Source organism: Sinocyclocheilus rhinocerous, unplaced genomic scaffold, assembly GCF_001515625.1.
Source record: "Sinocyclocheilus rhinocerous isolate Xijiao unplaced genomic scaffold, SAMN03320098_v1.1 scaffold77, whole genome shotgun sequence".
NCBI classification, from domain to species: domain Eukaryota; kingdom Metazoa; phylum Chordata; class Actinopteri; order Cypriniformes; family Cyprinidae; genus Sinocyclocheilus; species Sinocyclocheilus rhinocerous.
The window spans coordinates 1,245,455-1,256,260 of record NW_015635045.1 but is presented as its reverse complement, the minus strand read 5'-3'; the positions used below and the strand labels follow the sequence as shown (position 1 = coordinate 1,256,260).

The window sequence follows — 10,806 nt, the reverse complement described above, 5'->3', positions numbered from 1 at the left end:
ACTTTTATTCAATTTAATGCATCCTTGCTGAATAATAATAATACCCCCCAAAAAAAATCTTACTGATCCCAAACATTCAAACAGTAGTGTATAAGTACTAACAGCAGTGTCCGCCGATTCAAATTCAAATATATAAATAGCGTTTAATATTGCTTATTAATTTGTAGTTAATGCTAAATTAATTTCTAATGTGTGTTTTGTGTACCTGTGGAGACTGTGCATATGTTTCAGGCAGTGTTGAGGCCTGTTCATGTAGTGAGTCGATGAGTGATCGGTGACTTTGAATTTCCTCCTCCACCTCTCTCTGCTTTCTGGCCAGAGTCTGTGTAGAAAACTCATCATGGCCAACTTCTTGACTAGACACCTGCAAACAGAACACAGAATAACAGTCAATCTGGCGACCGAACTCAGCAACACAGCTACACCATGATAAATTCTTCTGAAATATAGCTGGACAAACAGTCAGTTAAACATATGTTTATGTGTTTGTTTTACCTGTCTTAGTGTTTCCAGTATCCAGGCCTCCATGTCGTTGGCATCTGTCTGGAACTGATGGAAAGCTACAGACTCTATCAGTCCCTGCTCACGCAACTGTGAGGCCTGTAGAAAAAGAAAGTGCGAAATGTGGTATAAGATTGTGATGCTGTGGAAAGAGACACATTCCACTTTTAAGTTTGATCCTTTACCTCCTCCATGTGCGACCACTGTGCTCTCACGTCCTTGATTCGTTCTGTCACCTCAGGTGCTCCAAAGTGGCCTTCCTTCACCAGGGCCTCTCCACCAGCAATGCTGTTCCCTAGAGGGCCATAACGGGCTGCCATCTCATCCCTGAAGGCCTCATGTTTAGACAGAAGGTGAAGAGCGGAGCTTAAGTCCTTTCCGTAGTCTCCTCCGGACAGGATCTGCTCCTGCTCTCGGATCCAGGCGGCCTCCTCTCCCAGTTCCCACAGGAACTGCCACAGCCTTCGCGAGTCATCCAGTCGAGCTCGTCGATCCGCTGCCAGCTGCCCAAGTTCTCCGTACGCTCGGCCCAGAAGATCCACCTTCTCTTCAACCAGAGAGGGGTCACATGGCTTATAACCTAAAAAGAGAGGAGAACCAATTGTGTTTTAATTTTGAGCTTACAACAACCACATGTTTGTGTAAGTACAGGGAATATCCTCACTCTGTTCATTTGAAGTAAATCTCTTCGCAGCAGCCTGCACGGCTTTAACTCGCTCAGCCTGTGCGGATATATCAGCTTCCACAAGTGTGTGTTTCTGCAGCAAGTCCTCCACATCATGAAGGTGTTTTCCATTGTCCTGAGATTGCAGGCGACTCTAAACACACAAACAAAAACACACAATTAGCTGTGGATGCAAAAAACAGCGATCTCCAAGGACAGATCTGTAAGACATTACAAATATTACAACATACAGGGAGCTGCAAGGGAGTGCTAGGAGATAAGTAGAAAAAGTTCAAGAGGAAAAAAAGAAAATTATTTAATTATAAATATTATTACTTTTTTCTTTTTCCACATGACACAAAAGAGAATAATAATAATAAGAAGAAGAAGAAGAAATTATCAGATTTTACATTACAGTTCCATTCTGTTCTAAACAATCATGAGGTCAGGTTATAACAAATGATTTTATTCTACCGTAAGATTAAAAACGATTTTACAAATATTCATAATATTTTATAAAAATGTATTTTTCACAGTTTAAATCGGTAGCTTTCTTTATATTTTAAGAATGAGGTCTCACACAAGAGAATCATCATATTTTGGGGCCCATCAAATAAAAAACACAGTATTTTGTAGCAGTGGAAAATAAAATGTTGGTCTGAATAAAGTCAGTACCTTCATGTCTTCCATCCAGTCCATGATGTAGCTCATCTCCTGTAGGAGGCGCTGCAGGTCTCTGTGGGCAAACAGCCTCTCTCTCCGTGCCGCAAGTAGTTCCTTCAGATACTCCCACAGTCTGAGGACGTTATCCCTCCGTGCCAGGATGCGCCGCACTTCATGATATCCCTCCGCCTCCAGTTCTCGAGCAACAGCTTCTACAGCTGCTACGCGCTCACCATACGCCTGGATGTCTGTCTCGATGGCCTCGTGTTTGCGAGTGGCTGCTTCCACAGCACCCAGTTCAACACCAAAATTGTCCTAAAGGTCGCGACAAATTCTTATGTTACTCATCATCTCACAATAAACCATAAATATTTTTGCCAGTGTTAATCTACGTCACCTGTGAGACCAGCCGCTGGTTTTCGCTGAGCCAGGTTTCTCTCATGGCTGCTTTGCGGTCAAAACGTGCGGCCAACATCTCCAGCTTCTCCTGACGAATCAGCTCATTTCTCAGTGCCAACTCCCTCTCGTGCTCCGCTTTCTCCAGCCTCTCCCATGCCTTTCCAGACAAGCAGCAAACACAACTGGCCATGAGCATCACTCAAAACTCAAGTTATGCTTGTGTAGCTTCACATGTAGAGGAGTATTTGATGTGTATATACCTTGTTGATGTCAGAGATGAGTTTTCCCTCTCGTGGCATGTAGACTTTCTGATTGTTCGCTCTCATTTTACTTTGAATGGTGAAGAGCAAAACCTCCAAATTTCCCTTTTCGGTGAATCTGTCAAACACATACAGGATTAAAGCGACGTGTCTAGAATGACTTCTGGACATCAAATGTTTAAAGTCAACATAAAAATCCTGTTTGCAGCCAATTTTTACTTCTGTAATGTGAATCCTGTAAACCTGATTTTATCCATTGGGAATTAAATGCTTAAAAAATGCCTACACTAGCTATTATTAAACATTATCCAACAATGCAAACAATTATTTTCTTACTCTGTATTTTTTTTTATTGTTTTCCAATAGAAATTTCTAAGCATTCTTAAATCAAGACATATTTACTTGAGAAGCAAAATAACTTCTAATAGTTTTGGGGGGGAAAAAAACATATACATATCCACCAACCTACCAATGGGGTAAATGCTTAATTCAAAGAGAAAATAAGATTATTTTATTTTTCTTACCAGACTGGCAAATTTTTTTTGTTTGTAAGCAGAAACTAAATTTTGAGTAATCACCTTAATATTTTGAGTAATAGCTTATGCCATTTTGATTCTCAGGTTTCAATGTTTCTTGATTTTAGAATGTTTAGATATTTGTACTAGACAACAAGACAAATATACCAAGTTAGAAAACAATTTTTGCAGTGAATGCACAGCTGATGTCAGCAGAAAAGAAAAGTCATTTTAGAGTAAAAGCAAGTTACATTTTAACTGAAGATCACATAGAATTTTCTGCTATGGAATTACATGCACCACTTGATCAGTAAAGCCAGGAACGTTCATTAAAAAGTAAACAGGGTCAGACTTGACTTTATGTTGGCTTTACATCACTCTTTTACAGTATATTTTATTCTTGTGGACATCACTCACTTGGGTGGTTTCTCCACGGTGCGGTATGTATTGAAGGCCTGTAGCTGGTTCTGAACCCCATTGAGCGAGTTAGCGAGCTGACGGTCATTAAGGGTAACGATGGTTTGTTCAATCCACTGCAGCAGCTCTGAGGCCAGAGTCTCATATTTCTCTATCAGCTGATCTGCTTCGATAGCATAGTCCAGCACCTACAGAAACAAATACACCCCTATTCACTCCACAGAATAATAACCCACACTTCAGGAATGCTTCAGGAAATGGCTATGTAAACATAAGGGTAGACTGTAATTCTCTCTCGCTCTCCATGTACCTTGCCAATTCTCTTGCCCTCTACGGCGAGCGCCTTCATCTTGCTGAAGTAGTGGTAGTATGTGGCCACATATGTGATGATGGACTTCTCATCAGGCTGATCAACATTCACATCTAAAGAACAAGAGATAAGACAAATACATCAGCTAGTTAATAATAAATAATATGTTCATTCTTTTCATTTGGCAAATCTAGTCTTTCTGGACACTGAAAGGTTCTGTGTTTATCAGCTTGCTTGACGGTAGCTCTGTCTTTATTGTCTGATTAAAAATTATGCATGTATTTGCTATTTATGCCCATATATTTATCTCACCCTCTGGATCCAGTAGCTTGGTAAGACCCAGCTCCTTCTCTGCCACATTAAAGGCATTCTGCAGGTTATAGTGGGCATTAGAGCGCTTAAGATTATCAAAGTCAATCAAGTCTGGCCTAAAAATGAGAAAGAGAGGAAGAAGAAATCCACAATAAAGTTATTTTGGGTTTGTAAAACTCCAAGAGGACATTTCAGTTTTAAAAATCCTGCAATACACTTTTCCAACAAAATAGGGAAGCACTCCAACACTGCAAAGAGAAAGTGAAGGATTGTTCTCTCCTTATTTAGGTCAACTTAATAAAAAAAAAAAAAGTCTGTTCCTCTGCATGAAAAAATTGCAGAAAGAATTTGCAGAAAGAAATTGCAGAATTGCAGAAAGAAGCTGCTGGGCCACAGTTGAGAGGAAAAGTGCAAAAATGAGGAGCTAGTGGGACTGTTGAGGATGAGAGGAGCAGAAAATCCTACTGGGTCCAATTAATTTATAAATGAAATGATTTCTTAGGAAGAAGAAAGAGGAAATATACAAATCATACAATACTGTACAATATACAGTAAATACAGTTGAGACCAAGAACATGCTTCTACTTTTTTTTACATAATGAATACATTACATTAAACTAAAAATGAAATTAAACTGAAATTAGAAGCATAAAAAAGAGAAAAGCTGAATTTAAAAAAAGAAGAGTTTTATGTAAATTTATAATGTCCAAAAAATATAGACGTAGGCTTTTACACAATTTACAAGTCTCAAGACTTCTGTATTTATATGCACTTTTGGAGAACAAAGTTAAAATTCCAGAATGCCGCTGGTGGTTGAAGCCCCTGCAGGCATCTCTGTATGTGTGGGAACATGCTGAAGAATGAAGGGGCGTAGAGTGTGTGAGCACATGCTACTATGTGGAAATCATAGTCATACCAAAGCTTGTCATGTGTTTGAGAACAAAGGCTTTGTACTTGTATGTCAGTGTGTGTGTTTGTGAGCTCAGATCGATACCTGTGTTTGTGCACTATGGCATTGAACGCTAGACCATCTCTCCAGCTGGTGGTAAAGTTGTGGACATTGACATTTGGGTAGCTGAAAGGAGAGTAACATTCATTAGTACAGGAGAAGAACTAGTGTATTTAATAAAGCATCATACATTCACTCATTCAATTCATTTCTTTCTCTTTCACTCTTACCCTGCAGTCTTCATCTGACACCACAGCAGCAGAGCATCTTTGGCTGATTTCTTCTCCTTGTTGTCCTCTGTCTCAACGCTAATGTCTTGGATCTGTTCAAACAAGTGAGATGTAATACATGTTACTGTATAAACTGCATATCTTTTCCTTGTAGTTTAGTTTCTAAGTTTGGAGGATTGGAGAGTTTTAAAAAATTTTTACTAGACACCCATCAACATAGATGCTGTCTTTGTTTATGTTCTATAAGCTGTTGAGTCCAGTTTTGTAGACACTACTGAGAATTTAACATAAACACTGTAACCACTACCTTAATTTCTGGCAGTAAATTGATTTGTAGAATGCAATTGTCACTCCTATAAATAACCAAACACTATGTGTGTACTATACATGATTCAGCACTCAGGAAAGCAGTGACAGCTTTATTTAGCTGTGATGTGTTCATGGCCTTTAAGTGATTTAACACAAACAAACCATATAAACCAATGAAATGTTTGCTGCCGATCACATCTTTTACTGGTCTTTTATTCAACACCGTTCCAAAGTTTTGGGGTTGGCAAGATTTTAAAAATATTTTTAAAAGAAGCATTTTATGCTCAACAAAGCTGCATTTATTTAATTAAGCACACAGTAAAAACAATAATAGTGTGAATGAAATATTCTCATTTTAAATTCTAATTTAATATATTTTAAATGTGATTTATTCCTGTAATGGCAAAGTTGAATTTTTAGCATTGTTCCAGTCTTCTGTGTTTCATGATCCTTCAGAAATCATTCTAATATGTGGATTTGATGCTCAAAAACATCTCTTATTATGCGTAAATACGAATTTGTATATACAATAAATGATTAATACATAAAATAAACCATAGGTAGATAATAAAATAATACTCCAAATTCTTAAGCTTTCGTACCCTCATGCTAACAGTGTGCAGCTCTAAAATCTATAGATCTATATTACTATATCACAGCCAAACAGAACTCTTGCTGAGAGATATCTTAAACCAGACTGAAATATCGACAAACACGCACACTAACACAGAACATAACACTGCCAAGCTTCACTAAGTCTGTTATTAAAGTCATCTTGATCCATTTCAGACTATATAACTATTATAATTCATAATCTGCTGGGATTCATTCAGCAAAGAATGAAAAGTAAAAAGTTCAATCTTCTGTAATTATGTCATTGCAGCAATATAATAAAACACAAATCAGCAACATCTTCACAAACTAATCAGAAGCAGTGATGAAACGCAGTGAGCAGTCTGGATCACGTGCTTTGATAATTAGTATATTTCAACTGAAGGAATTTTGAGCGGATTAAAAAATTTACAGGTCAATCAAAAGGGCAACGAAGCAGCAGACAAAAATATGCTAATTATACTTCATTGTGAATAGATGACAGACTGATACAGCCAAGGACAAACAAAAAGAACTGAACTTGGTTAAAAGGTTAGTTCACCCAAAAATGAAAATTAGCCTGTGTTTTACTCACCCTCAAAGCATCCTAGGTGAATGTGACTTTCTTCTTTCAGACGAATCCAATCGGAGTTATATTAAAAATTGTCCTGGCCCCTCCAAGCCTTTCAATGGGGGTAAGCGGGTGTTGGTTGTCAACAGTTCAGAAAACGTGAAATAAAGTGCGCGCATCCGTAATAAAACGTCCCTCACACGGCTCCGGGGGGTGAATAAAGGCCTCCTGTAGTGAATCCATGCATTTTTGTAAGATAAATATCCATATTTCAAATGTAATAAACACTTTTCTCTCACTTCCGCTGACTGTGGTACACGGAAGACGTTCAGGCGGATGACGTAGAAAAAATGCATGGATTCGCTACAGGAGGCCTTTATTCACCCGCCGGAGCATTGTGAGGGACGTTTTATTACGGATGCATGCACTTTATTTCACGTCTTCTGAACTGTTGACAACCAACACCCGCTTACCCCCATTGTAAGGCTTGGAGGGGCCAGGACAATTTTTAATATAACTCCGATTGGATTCGTCTGAAAGAAGAAAGTCACATACACCTAGGATGCTTTGAGGGTGAGTAAAACACAGGCTAATTTTCATTTTTGGGTGAACTAACCCTTTAATAAAAGACAAAAGATCACAATAATGACAGATAATCACACATTCTGCCAAAAACCTTTTTCTGGGCTCAACATGTATGTCTATGAATCAAACTCCAAAGTCAGGATTATATTTAATATTGTGGGCTGCACTACACAACTACAACCAGTGCACCAAAACATTGGCATGAACACTGATTTAGTTAAAAACAGGTGTTGCCATTTCTTCAGTAACAAGTGAAAGATGCTATTTCTCTCGATTAAAGACTCCACCTGTCTGTCTCTCTATCTCTCACACCTCTAGTCAAAGCCACGCCCTCCTACCTGGAAGCGGAGGATTATGGTCCAAATGAGTCCAAGTGTGAGGCGGTGGTTTCCGTCGACAATATCATGAGAACCCATATTCTCCAGATGAACCTTTTGTTCCTTCAGGAACTGCAGAGCCTTGTCAACGTTCTCCAGACAGTGGATGCGCATACGGCCCTTGGTGGGCTTTGGCTAAACAAGAGAATGAGAAGTAAAACAAATTTAATAAATGAAAGTGTAGTGATTATTACAGCAACCCAGCATTTGATTTATAGAGGGCTAGAGGATCAAGACAATAGAAAACAGGTTTATTAGGGATGGATGGATGGATGGATGCATGAATAAATGGATACATAGAGGGATGGATGGATGCACAGATGGATGAATGGATACATAGATGGATATAAAGAATGATGGATGGATGGAGGGATTGCTGACCAGTTGTTCCCCAGAGAGGACCTCCAGCAGTCGGATAAGCATACGTCCATCGCGGAGGTCAGTGTAGAGGTCACCAATCCTGCAGGTCACACGGCCCAGGTGAGAGTTCACCCATTTTGTAAAGGTCTTCTTCTGCACTGCTTCTCTCTCATCTGAAAGAAAAAAGTAAAAGTAGTTTTAAAGGTCAAACAACACAAATCTGTAACATTCACCTATGGTTCACTGAAGCCCAAGCACAAACACCAATTTGAACACAGATTAGCATTCATAAACCGCAAAAGCCTGTGAATGCATATAAAAAATGATCTAAAATTACACATCATGTAAAAAAACATGAGGTCTCTAAAAACAAGACTCCATTAATTTTCCTGCTACACACCATGTCAGAACCTGTATTTTACAACTCTGCATAAAATTAACATTCATGAATGACATGCAGTGACCAAGGACTGACTGTAACTCTAAACTCTATTAAAGCAACTCAATTACTGCAGTGCACTGACAGCTTGCCTGATGGCTGCCCACATTAATCAGTGAAGACCTCACTCACAGCCAGCCAATTACATGACGGAAGGGGCGGGACTCCCCAGCAAAAAGCACTGTGAGATGTTACAAAGAATACCATTTAAAAAAAAATGTGTATCTGCTCATAAGATTGATCAATGAATGATGAAGACAGATAGAAAAAGACCAAGACGGGGAGGAAAAGAACAGGAACGCTTGATATGACTGCAGACAGATGATTGTCTACTGAGTAAAGAAGAGCGCAGTATTAGCATCGCAGGAACTCATGTGAAAGCATATGGGGCTGGTCAGTAAGAGGCTCAACCCACTGCTGTCATCTGAATGACCTTTACTGAGGAAAGAGCAAGCTGTTTATCACAAACACTACTAAATGCTGCCCCTCACTACCACCTATATTCAGAAAGACTGAGCGAGAGCTGCGTGCTGTGTCGCGTGCACTAATACGAGAAGATAATTCCTGTAACAAGTTTAAATGAAGCATGGTCATTTAATTGCTGATAAGAAAAATGTCATGAGCACAAAACGCCTCAGTCATTAAACAAACACATTCCTCGTAAATGCTGAAAACAAGCACACAAAATAACGCACAATAGCAGCGAGAGGCAACACAAGGTCATCTGGTCACAGATCTTCTCTCACGCACAAGCCCACACGGTCTTCCATCAGGGCTGAGCTTGTTATTTCACAGGGAATTGGATCAAACAGTACCAAACAGAAACACCTGTACATCTACGACTGAAAACCTCAGAGTAATTGACTTTCACACTGCTAAAAAAGTAGTTAAAAAGCAAAGGACACACAATCTGAAAAGTGTGTTTGTGTGTGTCTGCAGAGGCCTGATCCTGGTCAGACAGTGGTCAGATGCAAATGGGTGAATCTCACAAGATCATGCAGGTCACAAATTATTTTTAGAAATTAGTTCTGTAAATAAATATTAAATCAACATATAGATTTCTTGACAAAACTACAATTTCATATTATATATTTTTTATAAAATTATACAACAAACAAAATTATACTTTGATATAGATAAGATATAGACATTGATATTGATATAGACCAGATAGTAAAAAGAAAAGCAGGCAAAAAGTGCATATAAACACCTTTGAGACCGTTCACACCCAGATGGATTGACAAATAGGTTAAGAGGAAGCTGAGAGTGTAATCTAGCTTTAATCTGGCCCAGTGATTTTCAACTGGTGATTTGGGAGATAAACAAGCTATGGAGTACAAAACCATATAGTGGCCAACATGGACATGCTGTGTGACATTTCCTCATCCTCATCAACCATGAACAAAACTATGCAGCGTCAATCCAGACTACATTACACACTAGTTGCATCTGGTACTTAGCCTAGCTGTGTGTGTGCCTTTGTGTATGTGTATGTGTATATGTATCTTGTGTTTCAGCATTTTGTTAATAATAATAATATACATACATACAATTCTAGAGTCACAATAGGGGCTTTCGCACCGCGTAGTTCTAGGAACTTAGTTCTAGGAACTAGCCAGCAGGGTAGTTCCTAGAGAACCAATTTCTCCCTCGGGCCGTTTTCCTGGTTGCATTCGAACTGCATTTGAACTGCAGCAGGAACTCTGAAGCGGCCGACAGCGATGTCTTTTTATAACGGAGATGGAGATGTAAACGGACAATTTACGCGATTGCAAGAGCAAAAAGTTGGGCTAAGAGACTAATTATTTATAACAACTTGCAGTGTTACATATCATCGAAGCTGAGACAAGAACACAACACTGCAGACAACAGTTAAATGCCGTTATCGCCATTTTCCATGTTCGTGGAGTAAATATGTTTACATGGCTTTTTAAAAATGCCGGGTGGCCGGTGTTTCGCATGCGTTTGGCCAATCAGCCAACCCTCTACATTGCGAGTAAATCACTCGCATATGCGACTAAATCTTCACTCTGGGCGACTAAATTATGTCTAATATTAGCCAATTGCTAATAAATTCTCAGATTTTACTCGCCAGTGTGTGAGTAGGAGGCCAAGTATAAGTTTAGCTCAGATATATTTTCACTCGCCGAACACTCTCTGACTGAGCGCATCAGTTTCACTCTCCGCCAAGCGATCTGCGCTGTTTTTCAGTTCATCTCAATGGATGTGCAACGCACCTGTATTTAACGTACCGTAAACTCTAGTGTGAAGCGCACGACTCGCCGTCGCTTTGTTTCACACACACGCAGCGAGAGAGGGAGAGAGAGAATTGACGCGCTACATGTAAACGATAT

At 39.3% G+C, this 10,806-nt stretch overlaps 1 protein-coding gene across 7 annotated transcripts in view; it reads right to left on the bottom strand.

Annotated features, from left to right (window-relative positions):
• The window catches only part of LOC107746380 (spectrin beta chain, non-erythrocytic 1-like), a 131,664-nt gene that overhangs the window by 23,426 nt on the left and 97,432 nt on the right, over positions 1-10,806 (bottom strand). For all 7 annotated transcript variants that reach the window (XM_016560571.1, XM_016560570.1, XM_016560569.1 and 4 more), the window contains 14 exons: positions 8,035-8,186; positions 7,615-7,788; positions 5,221-5,312; positions 5,036-5,116; positions 4,042-4,157; positions 3,730-3,842; positions 3,420-3,607; positions 2,488-2,605; positions 2,226-2,384; positions 1,841-2,143; positions 1,166-1,319; positions 687-1,081; positions 496-600; positions 206-364 (listed from right to left, as the gene is read on the bottom strand). In XM_016560571.1, coding sequence (XP_016416057.1) covers positions 206-364; positions 496-600; positions 687-1,081; positions 1,166-1,319; positions 1,841-2,143; positions 2,226-2,384; positions 2,488-2,605; positions 3,420-3,607; positions 3,730-3,842; positions 4,042-4,157; positions 5,036-5,116; positions 5,221-5,312; positions 7,615-7,788; positions 8,035-8,186 — 2,309 coding nt within the window. The remainder of the gene's footprint in view (positions 1-205; positions 365-495; positions 601-686; positions 1,082-1,165; positions 1,320-1,840; positions 2,144-2,225; positions 2,385-2,487; positions 2,606-3,419; positions 3,608-3,729; positions 3,843-4,041; positions 4,158-5,035; positions 5,117-5,220; positions 5,313-7,614; positions 7,789-8,034; positions 8,187-10,806) is intronic.